Consider the following 27,846-nt stretch of genomic DNA (forward strand, 5'->3'; position numbering starts at 1 on the left):
AGCCGACGAGAGGATGGAGGCACGATTATGACATCAAAGCGGAACACGGCAATATCGCAAAAGCACAGGATCGACGGCCTGAGTGGCTGCTTCAAGACGCGAAACCTGGAACAAACTTGCAGTTGAAGCTACGGCGGCCAGCGAGCGGAGCAGTTCGTATAAGGTCGAACTCTATTCACCCGGCATCCTTGGGTCGGATTGTTGCGAGGCTCGATCAGGCACGGCGGCCCTTTCAGTGGCAGGCCTGGCGGTGGGTTCTGAAGCTTAGAGCTTAAGCAACCCTAAAGTCGAGGAATGGGCATCGCCGTCCGAGCTTCCGGGCTTCCGGGCAATGCGGGCTGGCTCTGGACTTGCCCTGGGACTGCACTGAGCGTCCTCTTATGATTCTTCGCTGTGGTCTGTGTGACATGCGCGTCTCGAACGGTAACAATCATCCTGGAATAAATCCAGGGCATAGATACATAGATGCAGTAGCCGTAGAACAGATCAGCCGACGCCCCAGCGGCTGTCAGTGCCAATGCCAGTGCCAGTGCCGCCACAGCTGAGCGGTTGTTCTCTGCCAACCAGTCTTCTGGATTCACAGGCGGGCCCGCAATAGCGGTCTCTAGGTCCTTTCTGGGGCTCTTGGGACGCTGCAAGTCTGTGCCTTGCAGCGTGCAACGCCAGCGGGCTCCAGTGGGCTGCATCTCCCACTTCTCCAACGTCAATGCTGCCCAGCAACAACAGCGCCTACCACGCACCAGTCTTAAAACTCTTCCTTCCCCTCCTTCTTCAGGCCACCGAGCTCCAGGTCGAAGCTTCTCCTCAGCCCAGCTGTCTCCTGTCAGTGAGAGAAGCAGAAGCTTATTGCTCGGTGTCCATTGACAGTCACCACCGCCTCCGCCGTGACTGGCATATGAGAAGCCGACTTCATACACGTCCTCCGCCAGCCGTTCCCTGCAGTCCGACATCCCACACGATGGCTGTTTAGAAGAGCCTGATATCGAGCTCCAGAAGGGTCACTGTCGATTCAGTTCCGGTCTGAATTCCTTGTCACCCCCACCAGGTTTCGGCATTCGACGTTGTGCAACCGACTGTTCGGACGGGATCCCGACGAATTCGACCGCCTTTGGTGCCGTTCCCGAGCGGTAATGAAAAGAGACGAAGAATAGCAAAGGCAGCTGAAGATCTATCTCTCCGTTAGCACAACATGATTGAAGCTTCATCACCATTGGCGGCCATGCAGCCTCCAGTATTCATGGGCCATTGCGGTGGCTTCCGAGCAGATGCTCCTCCATCATATGCTTCGTTCGCGGCTGCCAAATCCTTTGGCACGAACAGCTTCAACTTCCGAGACCTGTCAATGAAGAAGTCACAACCAGATTATTTCAGCCTCAAGCCTGTTCGAGGGTCGTCCCCCACGGCCAGCCTGGCTGCGGACCTTTCACAGAACTTCCACATAGATCAGAGGTTTGCATGCACATTGGCGCAATGATATGTCTTGTCCAATGCTAACCTGTGTCTAGTCCGCAACTACCTACGCCTCGAAGATCCCTCTTTCCCAATGGTCTGTTTGCACAGGAAGGTCACAGTGAGTGGTTGTTGATTGGCAAGACGGGCTCTCTCGGTTAATGATTGCAAAGGAAACCTGACGACACCCCCGATACCGTCCTCCTCCCCTGGGGCGAATGATTGCATGGACATGGACCTGGACGTATCTCCCCTGCCACACAAAATGCCTTTCTGCACAGTGTCAATCCAGTTGCAGTCACCTACACCAGAGCCGACTCCGACGGAGACGATGTCAATACCCTCCCCGGCTCCGACTGATTCTCCTAGCGCATTTCCGCAGCTGAACCTTCCTCAAGAGAGACGGAAACAAGGATTTCTACGGCCTTCATTAGCCAAAGCTAAGGGCTTTAGTACCAGCACCATACCGCAGCGGCCTGCCCTCGAAAGCCAGCTACCGCCCTTCCGCTTTGGCAATGGCAACTTCTCAAGCAAGCCTGCGACTTCATCTTCTCTCTCACTCTCGGAGATCTTCGAAAGCTCTCCTGTCCAGGACAAAATTGCTGCACGACTATCTGCTCCTGTATTTGCTCCTCCACGCTCTCGCCCAAGCCTGGCTGCCAGTGGCCATTCGTCCCGCAATGGCTCCCCCGTCTCCAACCACATGAGGAAGTCGTCTAACCCTCTCGTGAGACCTCGCAAGCAGTTCCGACGGTCTTTGAGCATGTTTGAGCATCCCGAAGATGTGATGAGGCAAGAGAAGGACCGGCTTAGCCCGCCTCCTCCATTATTACCTTCTATTATGGACGTCGAAGCGCCACATGTTCCTCAATTGCCCCACTTCAACCTGGAAGGTGAAACGGGCTGCCTTCCTCGGATATCGAAGGAGACGATGGTCTCGGTGCTAGACGGGGAATTCGATCATCTGTATGAGAAGCGCGTCGTTATTGACTGCAGATTCGAATACGAGTATGATGGCGGCCACATCGAAGGTGCCGTGAACTTCAACGACAAGGAGAAGCTTGCAGCTCAACTCTTCGAGATCGAGCCGACTCCGAAGGCGTTGCTCATCTTTCACTGTGAATATTCTGCTCACCGCGCGCCTCTCATGGCCAAGTACATACGCAACAAAGACCGCGCCGTCAATGCGGATTGCTACCCAGCATTGACATACCCAGAAGCCTACATTCTAGACGGCGGCTATAGCAACTTTTTCAAAGACTACCGGATGAGGTGCTATCCTCAAAATTATGTCGAGATGCACGCGAAGGAGCATGCTCTCGACTGCGAACGAGGTCTCGGGAAGGTGAAACAAAGATCCAAGCTTGTTCGGGCTCAGACATTCGCCTTCGGCCAACACTCACCTCTCGATTCAAGCCCTACCGCCATGGGTCGAAGAACCTTGGATAGCGACATGGATCTGGACATGGGCCTGGAATATACCCCTGTTGCTGGAGCGAGATCTGGTCTCGACGCCCTCCGCCGCAACCACCGAATGCTGTCCTATTAGCGACTTCGGCCCCTTGTCTTATCTTTCCCAGCATCAATGCGTTTTAGCCTGGCGTCCGGAGCGGTCTTTCGCCCATCTTTATGGATCATTTGGGGCGTTATGATAGCGAAGCGGTCTTGGGCTTTTTCGAGCTACGTCCTGGAATTGCTGCTTCTTGTGCATCCATCATTGAGCTATACCAACAATCGGGCATTGCTTTGGTGGCAGCGTTGGAGGGACTTTCTACTGTTGAAACCGATCTTTGGCATTCGAGCTTGGAAGATCGTGAGACCACCACATGTATTGGTCACACACATACCGACCGTTTTCTTTTTATCTGCGGACCTTTGTCTGGTCCTCGAATGCAAAGGGAATAAAAGTCCCATCGCGAGGACCGTCAATGCAAGAACAGTCCGAAACAAATGCACACCAATTCCGAGAAAACCACGCGAACCTTTTTCTCCGTTGTTGATCTCTCGTTTCAGCAAGCTCTCGCTTTTTGATGTCCACTTCCAAGAGGCATTTCCTGGAAGCTGTCTTCTTTCTGCTACAATATTCCTGCCGCGTCTATGGGTTTGCGGTGGTCATCCTTGGAGGCTACGTGTCAAAAGGGCATTTAGATCAGAGGACGGGACATAGGAAGGGGATCAGGGGTGGCTTAGCCACGATGGCATGTATGCGTGAGCGGTTATCCTTCATCTCCTGTGCATACCTCTTTAGCATCTGGCGTTGCACGTGAGAATCAATCAGGCATGAGCGAGCATGGAGCTAGGTGACTCACCAAAGTTCTTTCCACTATACAGAGAGACTAGTGAGCATTCAAGCGATTCGAATTGAGACAAGTCGGGTCACCATGTTCAGATCCCAAACTTCTTCCTCTTCTCTCAACTTTTGCCTGACTCCAAGTGACAAGCAAGCCACCACCTTGAACCAGAGACATCCACGGCCAGAGACATCCATGGCATACTCCGTATCTTTCGCCGTACTATCCACGCGACCACGCGAGATCTACTTCCTTGCGGATCTCGGATCTCTTTCCTCATCTCTTTGCGCAACCGCGTCAATCGCGTCGCCACCCCACCACGTGCAGTAAGTAGCTCTAGTCGAGCCACCATATATCTATCTCTCTTGGTCCATTTGGGTGCCAGTTGTGCGGGACTCGGCACCACAACTCGACAGTGTGTCTTTGACAGTGTGCATCGATGGGGTCCCTACGCGGCGTCCCCCGGTCCCTCTGTAGAGCTCCGAACAAGTATTGAACAAGTGCGGAGGAAGGACATCCGTTCGGTCGATATGCCGCTCGTACCTCGTACAGTTACCACCTTCCTTGCTCGCTGCGAGGGATTCTATCTGTCAGTCTGTGAGTGGGTTACATGGACCCGAGGTAGCAGACTGTGACAGACTGAGAAAAATGTGGAGACTTCAAGCTCGAAGAAGTTGGACTCGGTTGTTCATGATAATTGCTGCTAATGTCTATAACTGAACCTCTTTCCCAAATTGCGAATACAGCACAATGCAGATTGGCTTGATGATAGGATATGCTCTGAATGCTTCAAAACAGGTGGCCTGATTTCACTTTGCCGCTTCCCTGGAGTTAGACGTATTTGATTACAGCTGTCCTGCGGCGTCGTCCATTGCAGTCTCCCTCGCGGTTGTCATGAGATCCCTTGTCACACGGCCTTCCAAAATCGCTCCCTCCCACAATGAACTTATACTCTTCACCAAATCCACAAACTCTTCCTTCAGGATTAATCCACAAAAGTAACTCCTCAACGCGGTTATTCGTGTCGGAGGTGCAAGGTTGTTCCACGCTTCGAGCCGAGAGTCTGCATTCAGGAGGTCGAAATTCTCATCGTGGACCATGCATTGTTGTGCCATGGGCAGTAACGGGTCGCTCAGCGTAGCAGGCACAGTGGCTGGTGGCAGGTCCTGGCTAGGGCTTGGTCCTCGACGTGATTCCCACGCTTCGAGAGGAGTGGAGTGTGCTTGCGCGGTTGGTGACGCAGGGGTAGCAGCGTACCACATGATCTGATCTGCGGGCGTACATGGTGGCGGTGCACCTTCGAAGGCGGCAACATCTGTCGGCCCTTGTTTGGTTAAGACATTTGGTCGAGGGGCGGCAAGAGCCCGTGAAACAGATCGGGTTATGCAGCTGCTCACGGCTTGGCCCAGCTCTGGGCTCACGGCGTCGCGATTGTGGGCTTCGTGCTCTGATTCTGGTATTTCTGCACTCGGTCTTTCCGTTTGGCTGAATCCTTCTTGCTGGCGGACGGACTGTTGCGCACGAGGCAAGGTTGGAGCCTGACCAGCGGACTCATAAGGAAGCAGGCTGTATCCCGGCCGTTGAAGCAATTCTTCAACAGTCGGTACCGGTGACTTCTTTGGAGCCGGCTTCCCCTTCCTCGCAGGAACAGCAGCTGCTCTTGGCTTTTTGGCTGCTGGTGCCTTCTTCGTGTTGCTGGCAGCACCTCTCTTCCGCTTAGCCTTTTCGGTCGTCTTCGTGGGAGGCTCTGGCTTGCCTGGGCCGGCCTCGTGTAACTGTACGTCCTTCTGGCCATGCTGGGATCTCGACGTGGTTCTTCTGGTCGCATGCAACGAATGAGGATGATCTGATGCCCCTTGTCCGATTGGCCGAACCGGGTTTTCCTGCCTACTGGGGGCGAGAGCATGAATCACTTCCCGAGAGGGTATCGGAATGTGGGAAAGATGCGCCGCTACGATATCCCCATGTTGCCTTTCAGCCACAGGAATGCTTTCTCTTTGATACAAGTCGCCTTCCGGATTTCGGATACGAGGCTGCACAGGGTAAGATCTGGAATCTTGCTTGCCAGGGACGAGAGTTGTGGCTGTACTCAATGAAATGTTTGGAATCCGATAACCTGGCTGGGGTTCTGTTGGGAGACCTGTCTGCATCGTGCTGATAGCTGGCGGTTGTGCCATTACCCGATGTTCTCCACGGTTTGTGAATGCTGAGAACGTCTGGGGAGGTGCCATCGCGGATGGGCCCCCTGGAGCTAGTCGAGAGCCTGAGATCGAGGACGCGCCGTCATTGATACCGTATGTTCTGGGCCCACCATTGTCTCCATCTACCTGAGATGCCGATTCGTCAGGTGCGATGAGACTAACGGAAGGCGGTTTTGGAGCTGGCTGATATTTGACGCTGGGAAAGGTGCCGGCTTCGACAGTAGGGACATTGGCGCGCGCCAGCATTTTCATGGCTTCGTAATAGTCTTCGTTCTTGCTGAAGCGGATCTGGAAACGTCGGATCTGAATGATGGTGAGCAAGGAAGGCTTCAGTAGGAGTCACTGTCACCTGTCCATTGTCCAGAGGATATTTGATAGCAATCATTGGGACTTTGACAATAACAGCGACGATAGGAATATTAGCAGACGAGACAGCCGGGGCTTGAGCCAGAACACCGTGGGCTTCGACCGAAAGAGCGTTGAGATCGAGTTCTTCCTGTAGCTCGATAAGTAGTGAACGAAAAGAAAGGACAGTCTTTCCGCAGCTCGAGTACCATGACTTCTGGATCCTTCAAGACCTTGAACTTCTGTCTGTCCTCCGTACGGCCATCCTCGAGATGAACGGGGCTGGTTTCGAAAACGGCAAATAGAGCATTCTTGCTGGACAGATGGATCCATGGTATGGGAACAATATTATCATTCGAAACAGTAGCATAGGAAAATTTGACCAACGGAAGACACAAAGGAGACGACTGGGAAAGCGGTTGAGATCCTTGAGAAGGCATGGCGGCCAGTTGTACAAACGAAGATACAACGCCGGCTTGACTCACAGACAGCTTTTGAACGGGATTTGAAGCATTGGGGCTGCTAATAGCACAGAAAATCCATGGTGAGGGAGCAGTGAGAGAAAGGTGAGGAGGAAGTAAATGCAGTCGAGTCCCTAGAAGCTTAGCATGAATGCTAGCGAGGGAAGGGGCCAGTCGGAAAACTTTATCCGCGCGGAAACAGCCGAGCAAGCAAGAGCCAACCCGCCGTCAGCTGCAAGGGCAAAGAAACTGCGTTTGACGGTTGTGCCTGCGAACACCTGAAGAGTGTGTACACCGTCCCCTCCAGACCCGTCCTCCTCATCGCTGTTGCCGAGTTGCATCCTCCTACTTACGACCGCTGCGAAGTGTCTGGCCTGGAATGCGTCCCATCGACCGTACTGGCACCGCTCGGTAATCGTTCGAACGGGTGTAACACCACGGAGGGAATAGAATGGCAGAGCCACCCCGGAAGATCATAGAAGATGAGGAGGAGTTCATAAATGATGTGGCAGCCTTTCACGAGAAGCGAGGGTATGCTGAAACCAGCCACGAGAGGAGAGGAGAGGACGTCTTTGCAACAAGGGCTGACGGTAAATTCTGTGGTCCAGGACAACCTTCGATCGCGACGCCAAAGTTAGTGGCCGGCCCATCTCCTTGCACAAGCTATACAAACTGGTCATGGAAAGAGGTGGTTACGATGCCGTGTCGGCAGAGCGCATGCAGTGGAGGAGTCTCGTCTCAAAATTTGGGTTCGGCAAAACTCACGAGGCTGTCATGACATTTCAACTCAAAACCGTATATTACAAGAATCTCGCGTGCGTGTCACCCACGGTTCACTTCACCTTGACGCCCGTGTACCCTTCACTGACACTTTTATCTCTTCAATCAGCGCGTACGAGATTGCCACATACTGGGGAGAAGAGCCGCCGCCGAAAGAAATCCTTGAAGACATTAGCGCCAGAGGAGGCGATCTCCGCAAACGAACCCTCGACAATTACGCGGTTGGCAACCTACGCCCCACGATTGACGGCTCCATGGGTGACGGAGCAGGCGAGTCCCAGGAGGAAGAGCAGTTGACACCGAAGAGGGAGAAGATGGAATCTGAAGAGCCTGGAAGTGCAAGCAGATACCCTACCCGTAAGTTTCGCGCCGCCCAGGATGACATGAGCGTCGTTGACGCGATGATATCAGGCCAGTTGAGACAAGACCCGAAGCGCACGCAGATATTCCAACCAGATACTGGGCCCTCACGCACCCGTAACGTGCGCGCAACAGATTCTCCCTCAGTGCCACCGCCTACGCAACCCATCTACACCAACGCGTCAGTCGACCCTCGCAGCTCAGGGTTTGACTGGTTCGACAAGTACGAGCCACGACAGCCCGTCGCCCTCACACTGCGACAAGTCCAGACTCCCGGAAATGATCCCCTCTACTACCCTCGCAAGGCGCAGGCCAAAGCGATGGCGATGCCCAGAGTTCCGCCAGAACCACAACAATTCCTTAGACAAGCCATACCAGCCGGGATGACGGGCCCAAACATCTATCTCAGGTGTCTCTATGGGCTGCGGTCAGGAGTCCAAGAAGAGCAGGACTTTGCCCTACATCACTTGGTCAAGGTGTCGTACGAGCGAGGTGACAAGTACAAATTCGAAGGCTTCCCTTTCCTGGCCGAGTCATTGCTCGAAAAGGCGCTGGAGATCACGCAACTCATCTACGGCGTCAAGTGGGAGATCTCATATGATGAAGACGACGAAGGTCAGCCTGTGAACACCCTGAATGCCGCCCTGGGCACCTCGAATTTACTCGAGCGCATCCGAACTGCATCCCCGAAAGTCACTGAGAAGGAGCTCGAGACGGCCGACTTCTCGACGAGGTTGGAGAAAATGAAGGAAGCTGTCCTGGTCCTGCGCAATATGGTCATATTGGAAGAGAATGCCCTCTTCATGTCCAGATTTCCCTTGTTCAAGGACTTCTTGACCGTTGCCGCCTCACTACCACATCAGCCAAGGATTGCTGAGTACAAACAATCGGCGCTCGAAATCACAGAACAAGTCACTCGATACTGGTCGCTGAAGCCGAGAGACCCTCTGTATCTTTCGTTGCTCCCATACCTGGAGTCCGAGGACCGCAGTATGTTGATCTCGGCACTCCGATCCATCAACAGGATTGCCCTCGACACTCCCGACGTACATCGCTTGACTGATGTGCCGCTCTCAACCATTGAGCGGCTGTTTTCATTGACTCTCCTTGACGACAACGAACTTCTGGAAACCACCCTCGATTTCCTTTACGCATACACCGCTATTCCAGAAAACAACACAGAACTCCTATCCACTGCGTTCCACCTCCTGCCCAACTTGATCACTCGACTTACTAGCCTGCTACTCTACCAATCGATAAAGCAGGAAGAAAAGGTGCTGTCTCAGCCGACCCCGAGGTCGCAAACTGCCCCCGCCAGCATCCCGATCGTTCCTCCGGAAGTGCATGCACACCTGATGCAATTTGTCGAGCCTGAACGCTCATCGAGATGGCTACGCTGTTGTTTTGAAGAGTCGCTGCTCGACGACATCACCCAGATTGCCATCTGGCAAGCATATCAGGGCAAGTTTGCACAGAACAATCCCATCCCCGCAGCTGAGTTCATCAAGAACGTGTCAAACACCTTCGCAGCCGCTCAGGCGCAAGTTATCAATGGACCTACGCCAAGGTTCATCATTAAGGGCATCAAACCACGCAGAGTAGCGGTTGACGTGCAAGGCCGCCCTCTGTTCAGATGCATGTGGGACATGACTCAGCCCAATGTCCAGGATCCCAGTGGCCGCGTCAACCCTCGAAATATCTGCCCAGTTTGGCAAACGAAGCGCGAGAGACTGTGGGAGCACATCATGACCGAGCATCTGAAGATCGAAAAGACGCCGGATGGACGCTTCCACCCTAAGGGTTCTGAGGATTGGATCTGCCGCTGGACGCACTGCGGGCGACGATCACCTATCACCAAGACGAGCGAAATTGGCCCCCACATGCGCATGCACATTCCCCAGACTGCTGTCGAGCAGTCCAAACTTATCCACGAGTTGGCAAATGACATCAAAGACTCCGACCCCATCCACATGAAGCACGAATGGCACTACACCGCGATGGATGCGACCAACCACCCCTGCGGCATTCCCTGGATGAGCATTATGATCCTGCGCAACGTAGCGCGCTATGCCAACAAACACGGGCAGCCTTTCGAAAAGGATGGCGTGAGGCTGAATGAGAGGTTATTCGGGGCGCACAAATACAGTTTATTCCATGTGTTGAGCGTGAGTCGGACGCTGAGAGATTATGTCAATGATCTGCTAAAGATGATTGATGTGGCGGGAATAGGGGAAGAGAAAAGAGGGGTGAAGAGAGAACATGGGGACGAGGGAGAAGACGGGTAGAATCGACGAGTCGAAGGGGGAGATGGGGAGCTTTTTCTGCGCAAGTATTACATGGGAAGGTTCTGAGATGTGCTACATGCGTTACAAGTAGCTCCACGTCGCCGAAAGTTTCCAGTTTGTCTCTGTACCGGTCAGGAAAAGCAGCATGGCGCAGTTTAGGGGCTGCGATGGAGAAGCCATATCGCGTATTCAATTAGCACTGAATTAAATAGCATTAGATTGATCGGGCTATGGACGGTCTCTGGGCTGACTGCCGCGCAAGTTATGTAATGTGTGTATGGTATGGCATGCATGGTACGGAAGACCCATGTCCAGCAAGCATTTCCAAGCCCAACGCTCGCCCAACGCTTTCTTCGGATCGACGTGCTCTGTCCCAGGTTTTTCCATTCCTGGTTCCTCCTCGTCAATACGGTGGGTGAGATTGAGATGGATGATCCTGCTACTACATCCCCAGAAAGCAGGCGAATCGCAATTGTTTCTCTCAATAGCCCTGATGATGGTGGTAGTGGCGCTGGTGAGAAGTCGAAACGGGGCTGTTTTCCAAAGCACAGGACGAGTCGTCCGCTCGTTCACAAGCCTCGCGCCAGCAGCAGCATAGGAATAGGAGTCCGCGAGGTTGGTGATCGTCGACGCACGCGAACGTGTGCGGAACGGAGCACAGTCTATCGAAGTTCATGTTGAAGCTGCCATCCCCCGTGTATCAGCGTCGATTGTCAATCCGCCGCGGTCAAGATCGGCTGGTGGAGACAAGGCTGACCTCTCCTGGATGGGTGGTCGTCGGATCAGATGAGACGAAGGTGTCGACTTGTGCCTGCGTGCGTGCGTACTGCACGCCATGTGAAGCTCCACTGGATGCAAGATGCACGATGCAAGATGTATAATGCACGCAGGAAGGACGTGCCAGACCAGACTACTGTAGACTGTAGACGTCTTTGGAGGCCTGAGCGGAAACAGAAGCATGAAACTTTGCTGACCTGAGCTGAAATGCGAATGTTAGTCGATGCTGCGTATCTGCCACAGTGAAAGAGTATAGGATTGACTCGTAGATCGACGGAGAGTTAGCACTTGCGGTGCTGACTTCATTGAACATATTGTCATGAAGGCTTCTTTCTGTTCGAGGTGATGGTATCGTAGGGTGTGTCTTTGTCCGTGCCATGTTTCCGGCGCTCCTGAAGTCTGGTGCCCGACGTGGTCTTCATGTTACTGTTACCGTTACTGCTGCTATTACCATTGCTAGTGCATGCACGGATTTGATCGTCGTCTTTGGCGACACGTGTCTTCGGACTGACGGACCGGTCCTGATTGGCGCGCTGAGGACGTCGGTCTTCGTCCCATATGTGCTCGTCAAAGATAGGATATTGTCCTCTGCTCGCGGTTGGTTGTCTAATTTTCCGCGCAACAGCATTGGGAGTCCAGACTACGCCGCCTTCCTGCTGCAGCAGTAGTTGCTTTTGCTTTTGCTTCTGCAGTTGCATCTGTTGTTCGGCAGACTTGAAGATCGGCTGCTTGTGCTTGAGACTGCCCCGTTCGGCGTCACGTTGCTGGAAGAGCTCGCGCATGCGTTGACGACCCGTTTCCTGCTCTTGGCTGTTGTCCATAATGCGTCCCTGACGATGAGTTCAAGGCGAAACGAAGCAAAAAGGAACGACAAACAGATCAGAGAGTTGGTCGATGGAAGCTTGAAATATCTGGTGGAAATAGGACGGATTGGAAAGCCTGTGATATCCGCCGAAAGCAAAACACAAGTGATGGATCTTGAGCTTTCTCGTAGGATGCATCAGAGATCGGGAAGTGACAAACTCTCTCGGAGTAGCATCCGAAGAAGACGAGACTTTGGTTCCAAAAGGGTTGCGTATGCATGGCACAGAGTCGCGAATAAAGTGAGTGATGTTTGTGAGAAGGGGGTTTCAAGGATCGTTCAACTCACCGCGTCCACAGGAGGAGAGGAATAGGGCTCACATCAAGCAGCCTTGCCATTCAACGTACAAGGCTCCAGCCTCGCACGGTACGGAAGGTCGTGCTGACCCGGTACAGGTGTGGACGGAAAATCTGACGCCTGATCCAGAGCTGGCGGCCTCCTCTTATACGAATGACTGTCTGCGTGTCCGTTTTCAGCAGAAAAGAAGACATCAGAATTGTTGGGCGAGGCACAACCGAACCACATTGTCTCTCCTGCTGCCATCGGCCAACTGCGTTGTTCGTGGGTCCTCAGACGGCGATGTGAGATGTCACCGAAGAGTCAAAGTGGGCGAAATGCTGCAGTAGTCAAATACGGAGTCTGAAATGTCGTGACATTGCGAAATGCGCAGTTGTTCGCTGGCGACACTGCTTCTTTGATGACGTGAAGAGTCGAGCAGCAGAGTTGGCCTTTCTTTCTACTGTTTTAGTATGAAACTTCGCTCACTCAGTATCGTCGAACACTGTAGACTCTGGAGTCTGTGTTGAGTCAGCTGCTCGGCCACAATAAAGTCGATGACTGTGCACGATTAAGGGGTACTTACGAGCTGTATCTGGATTCCAGAAAGGGACAAAGCCAGTTGTTGCAGCAGGATACGCATCCACGCAGTCCCAAAAGGTCGGTCTGTATCCCTGTGGAGATGCATTGAGCACCGGCGACAGGATAGCAGGTCTGTTCGATCCCAGCTGCGAGACCCCAGCCGCTCAAGGCCGGCATGACTCCGCGTTGTGTCCAGCCACTAAGGCCGTCCAGATATCAGAAATATGCGCACGGGCGCTGACTCCTGATAGAATACCTTGCATTCTTCGCGGCAGAGATGGAGCTGAAGGTCACTATGCACCTTTGACGTTGACAGTCGAACAATGTCCCGGATGGGATCGGAGGACCAGGATGGCCAATATATCGGCCTGGTCTGTGCATGTGCGTTGTGTAAATTCCCCCATGGTGAGGCATGACTGTCCATGGTGGAGTCCTCTTCCCTCACAACCACACCAACTCTCGAGCTCCTACCATTCTGCCTGCCACATTAGAAAGTTTCTCAACAGCCTGTAAGCCTAATTGCTGGTCGTGAAGATGGCCGCGTTCTTTCCTTTGAATTTGCAGATCTCATGCGAAGATCGAATGTCCCTGCGCTGTATTTCCAACGGGTCACTGCTGTTGCCACTTTATCCACTGACAGGCCGGATCATTTCAGGAAATTGAACGACGCCATCGCGCACATTTTGGCCGCTTGCTCCAGAACGTCTTTGACATGTTCGTGACGGGAATGCCCTCATAGCATTGACGGTTGCAAATCCACGGTTTCCCATACAGCACGAACAGCTTTTCAGCAAAATATCGCATGAGAGCTCTGGGATCTGGTGACCGGTTCGCTGACCATGCATATCGTGGCCAGCATAGTCTATCCAGGTTATAGCTTTTGCTTTTCGCGAAACTCATCGTCAGTAGATGTGTCAGCCATGATCTAGAGAACGCGGCACAGCAGATGCGTGGCTTGAGTCTTGAGCGGACTTTGCGAACTTGCCTATCTTATCTGCTGCCGTCTTCGCAACATCTGTTGCGTTGGCTGGTGATAATATATGTGCATCCCAGGCAGACTCGTCGATAGAAGAAGATCATCCGCTTTTACATCTGTGTCTCAAATCTCCCGCTTGTGGGGTGGTGTTGGCGAATGGATCAAGGACCAGGATTGCACACCAAACTCCTCTCTTCTTCTGGCTCTATTAGGTGAGGTATAGGTTGGGGCAGCTGAGTACCCGGCCCTAGCCTCCAGACTATCAACTTCACGCATAGCAGAAGCAAGGCGACATTCCCGCGCCTAGGGATTAGTGGGTTCACAACCTGGCCGTGGAACATGTGCTTGAAGGTAATAGACCATCATAGATGAACAGGCCTGAAGTGGACGACCACGGTGACGGAATTAACGCGGCGCCTACATACTGACCTGACAGGCAATGAACATTCAAGTGTCTTTCTGTTGCACAAGGTTGGGAGCTTTCGAACGAATCCGCAGGACAACGCCGACGTTCTACCCAAGGCTGGAGCTTTCTCCGGTGGCGACATGATCTGGTTGATACTCTCAGCATGGAGTACAGTTACCACGTTTAGCATCCTGTATGCCTCATTGCGGGATGAATGAACAATACTCGTACTGGAGTGAGTCAGGTGGGTTCAGCCCAATCTCACTTCGTCATCCTACGGCGCAGCACAACACACGATGGGTAAAATGCAAAGCCACATGCAACAACTCTCAACGCCCCCAGGTTGTGGTGGATGCCGCCAGATGTGGGTGTGCATTGACATCATTGTCCAACTGGTGTCTGGACGGTGTCGGCTGGTGGTGACCGCGGCGGCCACCAAGAAACCAGATACGCTTCCCATCGAAGATGCTGGCATTGCCGATCTGACAGTCTCGGGGCACAAGGTCGCTGGTTATCTTGCTTATCACTACCAGGCCACCTCTTGGACAGACAGTCTTGTGGCTGTCACTGGCCGTGTCGCAGGTTTCCGCTAGTTGACTTTTTGTGCTGTGACGCAGTGGCTGCAACTTTCATAGCTCGTACACCGAGCTTCTCTCCCCATTGTGCCACACCTCGACACCTCCACATTTGCATTCTACCTTCCTTCGGTACTTCCTTACCGACTAGGCACCATCCTCGCCGTCTTCATCGTCCGCTGGGACTGTTTTCATCGCTGTTGCCTTGCATCGTTCTCTGATCGAGGGCGAAGCACACTGGATTTACGTCGACGACAATCGTGCAGAGAAAACACCTTGGCACTGGCGGACTCCTGGTCATCACCGCTGCCATGGCAGTAGCTGAGAACGGAGGACCCGTTGAGGGCATCAAAGATAGGCCTAATGGCCATGCTAATGGGCATGTCAACGGGCATGCTGTCGGTCCACCTGTTCGGCGGACAGGTCCTCGCCAGCGTCGACGCAGCTGGACGTCATGGATCTTCAACAATGCTGCCAGGTGTGTTCCGTCCTTCAATTGACAGTCGGTATTCCTAACAACGACACAGGCTTTTCATATGGTACTCTTTATTCACGATCCTATTTCGATGTCCCTCCTCACCAGCCACCCTCACCGACTCATCTTCGGCCATCTGTCGGCCATACTTGTCTACAAAAGAATACATTCGACCGCATGTACAGCCATACTACGATGAATACGCAGCTCCATACGTGGCTAAGGCTGAGCCCTATGCACATTTGGCTAATACACGACTGGTTCGCCCGGCGTCCAAGATTGCCCAGGTCAACTATGCCAAATATGCTGCTCCCCAAATTGACGCAGCAAGGGCATATTCTCAGGCTCAATGGGAAAAGCAGGTGAAGCCGCAGGTCAATCTGGCACGAGGAAATGCTGCGAAGCTTTACGAGAAGAATCTAGCTCCCCATGTTGATCAGTTGACTGCGGTGGCTCACCCATACTACACCTCCAGTCGCAATTCTGCCTCGCACCTCTATCAACAACAGCTCCTCCCCGCAGTCGAATTCGCCCGCCCACACGTCGGAAAGGCCTACAATGCATCTCAGGAGTTTGTGTTGAACACGGCATACCCTTTCCTACGACATGTCTGGGGGGACCTCGTCATCTTCGTCGATGGTACTTTCTTGCCTTTGGTCAAGGGCTTGTACATTGATAATGTCAGGCCCCAACTGGTCATGATCAACGAAAGAATCGCCAAATATCGAGAAAGCCGACATGTCAAGGCTGCCATGGATGAGGTTGATAAAATGCAGTCTACTTTTACTTCGTCCACGGCTCCAAGCGCAGCAGCCACGGCTTCAATTGACGATGTCTATGCGATGTTTGATTCAGAAGACGAGCCGGAGCCCGCCACCGCTGCATCTACTCAAGAATCTCAGCCTACCGTCAAGGAGCGTGTCAGGCCACCGGTAGTCAGTGCCACAGAGGAACAAATCGCCGAAGACCTGCGCACCTGGCAGAAAAAGTTCGCCGTGGCAGCTGACAAGGGCAGTGATGATCTTCGAGAACGGGTGACATCTATTGTCAGCGGTCTTGTCAAGAGCGACATTGATGGCGTTGGCCGACGATTGGCTTCAGCTCTGGAGAAGACCTCGGAGAACGAACTGGACAGCGTCAAATCCAAGATCAAGTCTACAATCGCCTCTCTTTCTGAAGATGCAAGTGCAGACGAGGTCAAGCAAGCCGCAGAAGACATCCTGGGCTCTATCAGAACTGCAGGAGCTGAAATCAAGGCACGTGCTAAGAATGTCCGCGAATGGTCACAGAATTTCGAACGAGGCCTGATCCAGCGACTCACTGCAGCCTCTGCCTCCACCCTTGAAGTCCTGGACGGCGTTAAAGATGTCGGCCTGCAGGAGGTGGGCATGCGCTGGGCTTGGATGGACGGAGTCACATATAAGCATTGGGAGAAATTCCACGCGCTGCGGAAGAAGCTCGATGAATGGAAGACCGAGGTGCGTGATGTCGCCATGAGAAGCGAAGAGGCAGAAGAGGCTCTGGCTACTGCGCGCCGAATCACAGAAGAAAGCATGGCGGTGACGGAGGATGCAGCCAAAGAACTTGCCCGACTTAAGAGCGTCGCTCAATGGAAGCTGAAGGCACGGGACGCTTCCGACGACTTCGAGACACGAAGTATGCCTGCCGAGGCTGTCTCTGCTGCTTCCAGCTTGGTTGCCGAGCTCCGGGGGGCTTCAACAGCAGGTGTGCAATCTGCAAGCTCTGTGCTGTCCCAGGCGAGCGATTCTGCCGCAGAGGCAATCTCCTCTGCTTCGTCTGTTGTAGCCGGTACGACTACCGGCACCGTCGAGTCCGCCACGTCCAAAGCTAGAGACGCTGCCATGGATGCCGTTTCATCAGCGTCGTCGGCCTACGCATCTTCCATGTCACAGCCCGGCGAATCTGTGATTTCGGAGGTTAGCGGCACCGTTGAAGACGCCTACGAATCTGCTTCGTCGTTTGTCGTCGGAACAAGCACTGGCACTGCGGAAGCTATTCTTTTGGACGCGTCAGAGACCGCCTCAAGTTTAACTGATGCCGTGGCCAGTTCTGCAAGCTCAGCCTCGGCATCTGTGGAATCGCCTGTTTCCCCTCCGTCCAACGGTGTACCTTCAGTGGACTCCGATATCGACGATGCCGCAAGTTCTGCTTCGTCAGCTGCTGGTTCAGCATCGACACGAGTCTCGAAGGTCTTCGCCGGAGCCATGGCCGCAGAAGTGACAGGGTCCAAACCTATACTTGACGACGTCTTCGACAATGAGGGATCGTCGTTTTCAGAGAATCTGCAGAACGTTGTCAATGCAGCTGGTGACCGCTACGCAGACGTCACGCGCGCTGTTTCTGAAGCAATCTACGGAACCACCCAAGGCACGGCGGAGAGCTTGTCATCTGTCGCAAGCGAACAGTACTCGAGTGCTTTGGCTGCGGCGTCCCATGCTTTGTACGGGACACCAACGGGCACGGTAGAAGGCATTACAAATGCAGCGTCCGACAACTACAACCGAGCCGTGGCCGCTGCGAGCTCCGTCATCTATGGCACGCCAACTCCAGTTAGTGATTCAGTTCTCCAACACGCCAGCTCACTCTACAGCGATGCCATCAGCCGAGCACAAGAGAACTACCTCGCCGCAAGATCGGTGGCTTCCAAACAGATTTCCGGCACTCCTAAGCCGATACATGAGCAGATGTTCTCTTCCATCGAGGCCGCATACTCCGGCGCCGTGGATGCTGCGAACAGCAGGCTTGATTCTGCTCGCACTGCTGCGTCAAGCGCGGTTCCTACGACAAACCCATTCGAGTCCGTTACCGGCCTGGCCTCCGCAAGACTGCAAGACTCGATCGCTGCCGCCTCGGCGCAATATGCCAGAGCCAAGGCCGCCGTAGGCGCCACACCAGCTCCTGCTCACGAAAGATACCTTCAGGATGTCAAGAAAAACTATTATGCTGCTGTCGGCCTGGCACACGAGCAATATGATGACTTTCTCCAGGCCGCTTCAAGCGCGATCTACGGCACTCCTACCCCCGTCCTGAGCAGCCTGTCAAGCGCCGCATCAGTTGGGATCTACGGGACACCAGTGCCGGCTTATCAAAGTCTCATCGACTCAGCCTCCTCCCAGTATTCCGCGGCTTCCTCCGCCGCCGCTGCTAGCCTCAGTGCATTCAGCTCATCATCAGGAACAACAGCACAAAGCTTGTGGGATGAAGCTGTTGCTGCATACTCCGGCGCCATGGACGCTGCATCATCTTCCTTGTCGTCTGCTTCTTACGCTGCAAGCACTGCCATCTACGGCACCCCTGCACCATTCTATCAAAGTGCTTTTGACGCTGCATCATCACAATATGATGCTGCGACGTCGGTCGCCGCCTCTCAATACTCAGCACTGCTAGAATCGGCTTCTTCGGCAAGCGGCAAGAACAAAGGATCTGCCGCACAGGATGTAATCGACTCTATCTCATCGCAATATGAAGCAGCAGTGTCTGCCGCGTCGGCGTCTCTCTCAGCAGCCAGCTATGCTGCAAGCACCGCCGTTTACGGCACTCCAGCTCCGTACTACCAGGGCGCTTTAGACTCAGCGTCATCCCAATACGATGCAGCATCAGCAGCAGCAGCTTCTCAATATTCGGCAGCGTTACAGGCAGCATCGTCAGCACTCGGCGCAACAGAGACATCGCCTGCGCAAAGTGTCCTCGACTCTATTTCAGCTCAATATGATGCCGCCCTGTCCGCAGCATCATCGTCATTGTCGGCAGCGAGCTATGCAGCAAGCACTGCCGTCTATGGTGCTCCAACTGGGTCCGTCGAATCTATTTCCAGTGTCGCTTCCCAGAATTGGGAGGCTCTGGTATCCAAAGCCAGCGAACAGATTTACGGCACTCCTCAGCCATTCTACGACGATTATGCCAGCAAAGCAGGAGAGTACTCAGCCCAGGTCACTGACTTCGCGGGCGACAAATATGTTATCATCCAATCGTACGTGTCGGAGCTGATCGTTGGAAAAGAGCCCGATTTTACCGAGTCGGTGATGAGCCGCCTCAGCTCTGCGTATTATACTGGCTATGATTCCGCGTCTAGTCTTGCCGGCGACGCGTACAGCTCTGCGTCGTCTGTGGCCTCCTCGATCTCGTCCGCCGCCTCGTCCTACTTCACCCCTCCGCCTCAAGTGTCCTCCATCCTGGACTCGGTGACTGATCAACTCAATGCCGCCGTGGATGCAGCAAGCGCACAAGTCTATGGTAGCCAGAAGGGGACAGTCGAACAGGCTACCTCCGCTGTGGCAGATAGCTACTCCTCTGTCGCAGGCGCAGTGAGCGAGGCGATTTATGGCACACCTGTCGGCCATGCCGAAGCTGCGTCTTCATCGTTTGCAGGTCTGGCCAAGAGCGCGCAAGACGCCGTGAGCGTTGCGGTCTATGGCACGCCAACTGGGACGGTCGAGTCTCTCAGTAGTGTTGCCGCAGATACTTATGCTTCTGCTTCCTCTATCGCGTCGGAAAACGCTGCCTACGCTGCCTCGGCGGTGAGTGATACTATCGATACCGTGCGAGGACAGGTCTCTCAGGCCTTTTATGGACCCGAGCAAAGCTACACGGAGAGTATCAACTCGCAGATCGCCGAGGCTGTCGAGAGCGCGCAGAGCAGGATAGCCGCATTTTACAGTGATGTTGGTCAAGGCGCTACTGGTGCTGCCAGTGCCGTAAGCGATACTGTCGCCAGTGCGGCGAGTGCGGTGAGCGAGTCCGTAAGCAGTGCCACGAAGTACGTCAAGGACGAGTTGTGAAGGAGGGAAAGTTGGCTGCGGCGGAAGACGAACGGTGGAAAGAAGATTGTACGACAATGAACATGGGTATGAAAGTGATGCTGATGCGTTGGGAAGGCATCTGGGACTCCCAAAATCGGGTCATGGATCATGATCCTGCTAATACCTGGACGTATTGTCATGGGCGCGGCGGAGAGCTATGTTATGAATCGCTTCTTGCTGGCTGGCGTTTGCTTTTCAATGATACCATAGTTTACGGGTACTATGCTGTATGTTCGCTGCCGAGGGATTGAAACCCCAGTCCACGTGCGCCTGTAAATCAATCTGACGGTTTATATGACATGAGAGAACGGAGAGGCACCCGAGAGGAGAGGAGGAGAGTTTTAGAGCCGCGTACTCCGTATGCTCCTTGCTGGCTGCGCTGTCCCAGCCAGGTTACAATACTACACGAGGATGTATGAACGCCTTTTGAACTAGGGTGAGGCTTCATGGCCAAGGGGTATACCTCTCTGCGGCGGCAGGCACTGCCTCTCTCACACTCAACTACACTACATCTTAAAGCAATGGTGCGATGTCTACAGCTGAGTGGTGTGTATTGTCTATCCTGTCTATGAATCATCGGAAATAAAAGGTAAACTAAAAGAAGTGTAGCCTTACACTAAAAGCTCCACCAACCAGAACGCCCGATTGCTTCTCTGTACACATGTACAGGGAAACGCCAGCTTTGCCAAACCACGACTTCATCAGCCACATTACTGGGGTACACTATGTCGATCTGCGTCAGTTATGGATACAGAGAGTGCTCGGTGTGCCGGCATCGTTCAACCTCACGCTGGTCAACCTCACGCTGGTCAACCTCACGCTGGTCATCGTCATACTGTTCAATCTTGCATTGTTCATCCTCACACTAATACCTTATCTAACTAAACCCGGTTAATCTCTTCCTGGTACATTACGTATATAGTCGGTCCCGAGACGATAAGTACTTAGTACTTAGATATAGAGTACCCGTTACGGTAGAGACTCTAGTCTCGAGCCTCGAATCTAAATCTCTGTATTGAAGTTAATGAGGGTATTCACTTCCCGGATAATCTATACTAGGTACTTAACTTTACTATACACTACTAGATTAGAATGGATCGGACTGGATTGGACTGGATAGCACTAGATTAGACTGGACTGGATTGGACTGCACTGCTCTGCACGCTGTGCTAGACTGCACTAAGATGAGATACTATGACTTATCCGTAGGCAGGACCTATACACGAGGTGCCTATTATCCTATTAGCCTGTCTGCGTGCCTGTGTACCTGCCTGTCTGCGTGTCTGTCTGCGTGTCTGTCTGTCTGCGTGCCTGTCTGCGTGTCTGTCTACGTGTCTGCCCCCGTGTTTCATGCCTGTCCCCTTCTCTATCTGGAGGTATATACATCGGATGTACAGAGCACTGATGGATGCAAACCAAGCCCAGGACAGTCCCAGGGCCCATTCCCTACCATTCCACACTGTTGCATACCATGCAATTCCATGCTGTTTTATATTATACAATACAATACCATAGCATATCATGTAATTATCATTTCCCCCCACAACTCGTATAACTTCGCAGTCGCTTGCCTCCCGCTTGCCTTGCCCTGCCTCGCTCCGCGCCACGATACACCACACCACGCCACGCCATCCTATACTACATTTATGCGATCGTACAAGGAACCTTGGAACCCAGCAAGAGGAAAGAAAAGGACTCGACAAATCAAAATCAAAATCAAAAGTCAAAGTCAAAAGTCAAAAGTCAAAAGTCGGTATAATACGTCCCAGCCCAGCCAGCCAGGCAGGTCGCAACACGAAAGACAGCCAACAGCCAACAGCCAACAGCCAACAGCTAACAGCCAAAAGCCAACAGCCAACAGCCAACAGGAAACGCAGAGACCTTTTGGGGAAAAGAAAAAACGCTCAGAATCGCAAGTACGTGACTCCGTAGGCCACACTACTTTTTATTCCTCTTGACCTAATCGATCGACGTCATGGTACATAGGTCTCGCTGCATTGTATCGCAATGCACTGCCCCTGCCATCCATGTCTTCTGTTTGTCGTGGAAGAGAAGAAAACTTTGCCCATGTCGTTCTCCTTCATCCCCGACGCGTGTCGGACGAATAGATGCAATTTTCTGTCTGTCTGGTTCAGTCCTATTGGTAGAGGTGGAAAGCATGATTTGCGTCCATTGATTGAGCTGCGGACGACACGGGAATATAACCCGCAAGCAATCTTGTTGCTTCCTTTTCGTTGCAAAAGACCAGACGACATGAGCAGACCCATGAACAAAAGCCAGGCAGCCTTCCTTGACCACATCGCACATTTCTCTTCTCAAGAACGTCGAACCCGCCTCTCTTGGTTGGAGAGATGTAAAGATCAAAAGACCCGAGCGGAAAAGGCCAGAAGCAAAACCCTCCTCGTTACTCCATATCCTCGTCGTCGTCAAATTCGTCGTCATCGTCGTCCAGACTCTCCATTGCGTCTTTGATGAACTGAGCGGCCTAGCAAGATTATAATCGTCAACATTAACAGTCCTCGTGATCAGGGAGAAACGTACCTTTGGATCCAAATTCAACGCCATGGTAAACGCCCTCACCGCGTTGCCCTTTTCTCCCAAGATCTTGTACAGCCGGCCCATTAGGAACCACACGTTCGCTTCGTCAGGGACCACATCTCTCAGAATCTTCAGCTCCGCGAGGGCTTCCTTCGGCCGTCCAAGCGACATGAGACACCGTGCTTTCTTGAATCTGCTGAGCGCGGATTGTGGCGCGAGGGAACACGCCCGGCTATACATGAGGAGTGCATCTTCGGGGTGTTTCTGCTTCTCGAGAACAAGACCGATGCAGCAGATCAGCACGGCGTTCGTTGGGTTGATCTTGGCGGCGGTACGGTAGTGCTGCTCGGCGATGTTCCACTTGCCCATCTTCTCATAGACCTTGCCCAGGCCGTACCACGCGTTGTAGTGCCTCGAGTCTGCGGCAATGGCCGAGCGATACGCGTCGAGTGCCTTTTCAAATTCTTCGTTCGCAATGTATTCATGCCCTTGGAGGGTAAAGCCATAGGCGAAGGAGGAGTCGAGCTGTGTAGATCGTTTGAAGCATTTCAACGCTTGTTCGTGTTCGCGTTGGAGAGAGAACGAGTTGCCGATGGCGCACCACGCCTGCGGTGACAGTCGATCGATTTCGATGAGTTCGTGCGCAAGGTACGCGAGTTCAATCTCGGATTTCAGGTGCCAGAGCACGGTGGAATAGACCTCCATGTCTTCGAGGCGGGCAGGAGCCAGCTGTCGGACGCGGATGAAGAATTTCTCGGCCTCGGCGTACTGGGCTTGTTCGTAGTATGCTTTTGCGATTTGGGACAAGACGTAGGGTGTTTCGCGGTGGGGCGACGGGAGTGCATTGTACATTTGGATGGCATTTTGACAATCGTAATTAGTCAGGCTGAGCTGGGCCGAAGCGACCCTGCCAAACAGCTCAAGGAGTTCTTGGAGGGCTCGAATCTCCTGGTCAACGGTGGAGGACACTCGAGTTTTGGGGTTCGGTATGGAGGGTAGCGGAGGAGGCGCACCAGTGGTGGTTGTCGGCTTCTGTTCTTTGGCGTCCACATCCATTTGATCTGCCGAGCCTGTCCTCGTCCTATTCCCACTTACTACCCTTCCGACGGTCGAGGCATTTGCCATGCGACCTTTTATGGCTGGAGCTTTTGCTTTCTTGATATCTCGGCCTTCCCGCAGACCGAGGGTGTTGGCCAAAGATGAGATCTTGCTTCCTGCCGTGCTACTCGCACTAGGAGGCCTCGCTGTATTGAGCAACCGATTACTCCTTCTTGTCCCCTCGGCGATACTGGATGGTGCGACGTGCGAGGTCGGTTGACCCGAGACCGTTCTCTTAGAAGGCGCCGCTGGTGGTGGCTGAGGAGGATCTTGCAAGACCGTGGTTGCATCGTCTGATACACCTTTCATCTTTGACCGCATCCGAGTCGACCCAGCCTTCCACCTAGGCGGTGGATCTGCCTGTGACTCCGTCGATGTCTTCGTCTTCCGCATAGGTGCGGCAGGGGGTTCGTTCTGTTGATTGGTGGGTGCACCTTGGAGCACGCCTTGGTCGGGTTCGGGTTCGGTTGAAGGAGTGGCCATGCCTTCCTCATCCAGAACCGTGCTCACGGTGTTGACGCTCACTTTGCTCCCGTTGAGTTTCTCCCACAGCACGTTGTTCTGTGGCCGGCCGGGTCGCTGAGACGAGACAAATGGATCTGACGAGACGTGATTCTTCTCTGCTGGAGGAGGATTCTCAACCTTGGCACTTTGCTGCTGGTTCAGATGCACGGCGGCGATCAAGTCTTCATTCAACCGATAGATGTTGGGCACGGCAATCTTTGCCCCTGCATCGCACAGGCTTGTGAATGCATCCCACATAAAGGGATTCATCTTGAGGGAAGCGGCCCAGCATTCGACGGCTTGGTCGATGTTCTTGTGTGCCTTCCATAGTTTACCTTTAAGACACAACACAGCAGCGGCGTCAGGTAAGTGTTGTCGTCTCGACTCGTTGTGTTGACCCCACGAGTTTCTGCTCTGCCAGATGTGCTTGCATTTCTCGAGTGCTGTGAGACCTTCTAGGAAGCGCCCGAGTTCGAGTGAAGACTGAGCAAAGACGTACGCGCACCCCAGGTGGCTCCCTTTGACGGCAAAAGCACGAGAGGTATCCCACGCGGCTTTGAGAAATCCCGATTGAAATTGACAGTAGGCGAGGAGGTAGGCTGCTTCGGGAGAACGAGATTCGTGGGCGACGAGGCGGGATGCGAGGAAGAGGGCGTTCTTGAGAAGGTTATTGTCGAGGTGGTAGTAGATTAACTGGCGTAGTTGAGAGGTGACGGGGGAATGGGCTGTAGGCGCCATGATGGAGGAGAGCTAGGAGAACCGTCAAACGCAATCGAGGGTGGTGGCAGGTCATGAATTCATTCGAGACTCGTGAAGTCCAAACAATGCGCCGCGCGGTCATAACAAAGTCGATCAATGCATGGTAGGGAGCATTAGGGCGCCGAAAACACAAAGCCCGCAAGAAACGTCAACCGAGTGCACGGACGAGGACGTGAAGATGTTGGTTGTAGGGATATGTGCTGAGTGGATGTTGTTGTTGCTGCTGTGATGCGATGGCACTGGCATGGCTCGAGGCTGGCATAGCTGCGGCTGTAACTGTGGCTGGTGGGAGGCAATTGTGGCGTCGTGGCTCCCACCGTGGCGGGGAACGAGGCTGTCAGCCTTGTCACACACAGGGCCACTACTCGGTACTGTTAGAACTGAAAATACGTACTTATGCTGGTGAGCACACGACTTCCACATCCCCCCGAATCATGGCTCAGGTGCGCTTCTTCTTAGTTCACGTTCCTACATGCGAGATACACTACTCACACTCTTGTCTAGAAAGCAGCCAAGACCCTCGCGGTCCGCAACTCTGCCCGCCTACGCCAGACCCACCTCATCACCATATCGCTGCACGCCCTCTTCCTCGCCCTCTCATTCACCCTTCGCCGCTCCCTCTCCCTATGGCTATACCTGCTCCTTTGCCTGCCTGCCGTTCTCATCGAAGTTTACTTGGACCTCCTCGCCCGTCCCACCTACCACCCGAGCGGTGACTTGAAGCGCCCCGGCGAAGATCTCGACGCCAAGGGCCTCACAGAATTCATGTGGGACATCCTGTACTGGACGTGGATTAACATGGTCATGGTCATCATCTTCGGGAACCGCGCATGGTGGGCTTATCTGGTGGTGCCGGCGTATGCCGTATACAGTGTGGTCGGGGCGGCGAGGGGCGTGAAGAGCATGATGGGCGGGATTGCAGGAGGAGCTGGGGATGGTGATGGCGCGGAAGCGACTCAGAGCACCAGCAAGCGGCAAAGCAAGATGGAAAAGAGAGGCGGCCAGAAGGTTATGTACCGGTGAAGAAAACGCACTGAATACTCCCCAATCCTACCGCTCGTCACTGATTTTGTCAAACCACCTACTCAAGCCCACCGTTCCGTACAACTCCTTCCACCTCTCCCCCAACTCCTCATCCTCCTGTACGTACTCGCCCACAAACTCGGCCGTCTCATTTGCCTTCCGCCGCACGCTTGAGCCCGCCTCCTCGATCTTCTGACTTGCCCGCGCCATCGCCAGGTTGTAGTACTCGACGCTGGCTTTGGCTTTCTCCGAGAGTCGTTTTGCGGCGGCATCGCGGCGGCGCTTATATCGCCCCAAAATGATGGACAGCAAGTAGTACGCCCGCACGAGCAGCCGTTGGATGAACTGCTTGACCAGCATGGTGATGCCGTGGGAGAAAAATGCTCTCAGCACCTCCACGTGCAAGCCCTCGTACAGTGCTTGGGGACCCTCGGTCTGCGCGATGGCTAGGACGGTGCTGAAGATGGTTGCGCGAGCGGCTTTTCGCGTCCCTTTGCGCTCGAAATCTTGTCCGACCACCTTCTGCTCGTCGCGCTCTTCGTGCGCGGACGATGCACCCCCGGCCTGCAGGCGCGCTTTGGCCAGGCTGAACGGGTACGTGAGACTCGATGCGCACGCCTTGCTGACGGCAGAGAGGAGGAATGTGAGACTCGGCGGCGGGTTTTGTCGTCGATCGCGCGGGAGGAGGATCTTCTTGAGTGTTTCGAAGAGGAAGAACGTGATGGACGGGTTCAACGTCAAGACCAGACTTGCTGAGTACCCTGACCAGAATCCGAGCGGGCCTTTCTCGTCAAGGATATCCCGCGCGATCTGCCGTGCCGTGGGTGTTGTCCTCAGCGGGGTCTGCGAGGAAGTGCCCTGCCCTTCCGTCCCCTGGCTTTCCGTGCTCATGAACGCAGCAGCCTGCTTCCTCGTAACGATGGTCGCGATGGGGGTCGTCGCCAACTTTGTCACACTCCCCGCCACAAAGCCCACGCCCAGCTCCTCTAACGCCGGCAAACTCACTTTCTTCCCTGCATTGAGCCGCGCGTGCCTCGCGATCCGCCGATCCCGGAGAAAACTGTAGATCAAGAAGAACAAGAACGCGTCCGCGATGGTCTTGCCCGTGTCCTGCAATATCCCCGTATACAAGCCCGATATGCCTCCCTCGTTGTGGTAGATCTTCTTGACCCCGTCGACGAAGCCCTTGTACTCGTCTTGGCTCGGCGTGGACTGGTCTTTGCGGAGCTGGCGTTGGATCTGGAGCCGCGTGATGATCAGGTCGACGGGGTAGAGCGCGGCATTCGAGATGGCGGAACCTAAGGAGCCCGAAAGCGCGTGGCCGAGCGCTTCCAGGGCATGAGACCGGCGCGGGCTGGGCGAGGGAAGCGCATCTTCTTCTTGCACGAGGTGGAAGAGTTCGAACGCGTCCTGTCAGGGATGATCAGTCGTCCAGCTACTGCATGCATATCGATGGGAGCCGCTGTCGAAGCGGGATACGTACAAGTTGACTGTTGTAGGGAAAGTTGGACATGGTCACGACACCAGTCTCGCACTAATCATCTCGTCTGGGGAACAGTAGAACGGCAACAAGAGCAATCGATCGAGTAGAAGACGGCATTCAGGAAGCATTGAAGCTTGAAGCCTCGGTGAGCGATGGGCAGTGATGTATGTCGTCGTGCTTTACCCCACACTTTGTGACTTTCTGGCTTTCCACATCCGTCGCCTGACGAGGGAGGCGAGGGCCAGGTTGACGGAACGGACAAAGCATGGACGGAGATTGTAGAAGGCTGTAGAAGACTGTACATTCGAAACTCGGTATAGGACCGAGGGTATCGTAGAGAGAGAAATGCAAGAGGCACCATCGCCCACACCGACCAAAAGCCTCGCGCCATCAGCGTCGGCCATGTAGAGACTGTTCACTCCATCCAGTATCATCACAAAACTCCGCTTCCCAACCGAACGCCGTCTTCGCATCATGTCATCGTCGTCGCCCCAGCGGAATCAAAGTCAGCCGAGACCCT

The 27,846-nt window shown here is 53.9% G+C and overlaps 8 protein-coding genes across 8 annotated transcripts; 4 read left to right on the forward strand and 4 right to left on the reverse strand.

Moving 5' to 3' along the window:
• Window positions 1-1,189: 1,189 nt before the first annotated feature.
• On the forward strand, window positions 1,190-2,998 carry G647_09182 (uncharacterized protein; the record flags this gene model as incomplete). The annotated part of the gene is made up of 3 exons (XM_008733487.1): window positions 1,190-1,449; window positions 1,506-1,570; window positions 1,623-2,998. The coding sequence occupies 3 exons, from the start codon at window positions 1,190-1,192 to the stop codon at window positions 2,996-2,998; spliced, it is 1,701 nt and encodes a 566-aa protein (XP_008731709.1).
• A 1,587-nt stretch (window positions 2,999-4,585) lies between these two features.
• On the reverse strand, window positions 4,586-6,726 carry G647_09183 (uncharacterized protein; the record flags this gene model as incomplete). The annotated part of the gene is made up of 3 exons (XM_008733488.1): window positions 4,586-6,244; window positions 6,291-6,437; window positions 6,496-6,726. 3 exons carry the CDS (start codon window positions 6,724-6,726, stop codon window positions 4,586-4,588), a joined length of 2,037 nt encoding a protein of 678 aa, XP_008731710.1.
• Window positions 6,727-7,198: 472 nt separating this feature from the next.
• On the forward strand, window positions 7,199-10,172 carry G647_09184 (uncharacterized protein; the record flags this gene model as incomplete). The annotated part of the gene is made up of 4 exons (XM_008733489.1): window positions 7,199-7,278; window positions 7,356-7,562; window positions 7,637-7,884; window positions 7,939-10,172. 4 exons carry the CDS (start codon window positions 7,199-7,201, stop codon window positions 10,170-10,172), a joined length of 2,769 nt encoding a protein of 922 aa, XP_008731711.1.
• A 1,094-nt stretch (window positions 10,173-11,266) lies between these two features.
• G647_09185 (uncharacterized protein) lies at window positions 11,267-11,770 on the reverse strand (the record flags this gene model as incomplete). Its single annotated transcript, XM_008733490.1, has 1 exon — window positions 11,267-11,770. One exon carries the CDS (start codon window positions 11,768-11,770, stop codon window positions 11,267-11,269), a length of 504 nt encoding a protein of 167 aa, XP_008731712.1.
• Window positions 11,771-14,937: 3,167 nt separating this feature from the next.
• On the forward strand, window positions 14,938-19,900 carry G647_09186 (uncharacterized protein; the record flags this gene model as incomplete). Its single annotated transcript, XM_008733491.1, has 2 exons — window positions 14,938-15,104; window positions 15,154-19,900. The coding sequence occupies 2 exons, from the start codon at window positions 14,938-14,940 to the stop codon at window positions 19,898-19,900; spliced, it is 4,914 nt and encodes a 1,637-aa protein (XP_008731713.1).
• Window positions 19,901-22,325: 2,425 nt separating this feature from the next.
• Window positions 22,326-24,799, reverse strand: G647_09187 (uncharacterized protein; the record flags this gene model as incomplete). Its single annotated transcript, XM_008733492.1, has 2 exons — window positions 22,326-22,406; window positions 22,463-24,799. The coding sequence occupies 2 exons, from the start codon at window positions 24,797-24,799 to the stop codon at window positions 22,326-22,328; spliced, it is 2,418 nt and encodes an 805-aa protein (XP_008731714.1).
• Window positions 24,800-25,254: 455 nt separating this feature from the next.
• Window positions 25,255-25,843, forward strand: G647_09188 (uncharacterized protein; the record flags this gene model as incomplete). The annotated part of the gene is made up of 2 exons (XM_008733493.1): window positions 25,255-25,263; window positions 25,325-25,843. The coding sequence occupies 2 exons, from the start codon at window positions 25,255-25,257 to the stop codon at window positions 25,841-25,843; spliced, it is 528 nt and encodes a 175-aa protein (XP_008731715.1).
• A 27-nt stretch (window positions 25,844-25,870) lies between these two features.
• Window positions 25,871-27,356, reverse strand: G647_09189 (uncharacterized protein; the record flags this gene model as incomplete). The annotated part of the gene is made up of 2 exons (XM_008733494.1): window positions 25,871-27,253; window positions 27,327-27,356. 2 exons carry the CDS (start codon window positions 27,354-27,356, stop codon window positions 25,871-25,873), a joined length of 1,413 nt encoding a protein of 470 aa, XP_008731716.1.
• Window positions 27,357-27,846: the final 490 nt, after the last annotated feature.

This window comes from Cladophialophora carrionii (genome assembly GCF_000365165.1).
Source record: "Cladophialophora carrionii CBS 160.54 unplaced genomic scaffold supercont1.9, whole genome shotgun sequence".
NCBI classification, from domain to species: Eukaryota; Fungi; Ascomycota; class Eurotiomycetes; order Chaetothyriales; family Herpotrichiellaceae; genus Cladophialophora; species Cladophialophora carrionii.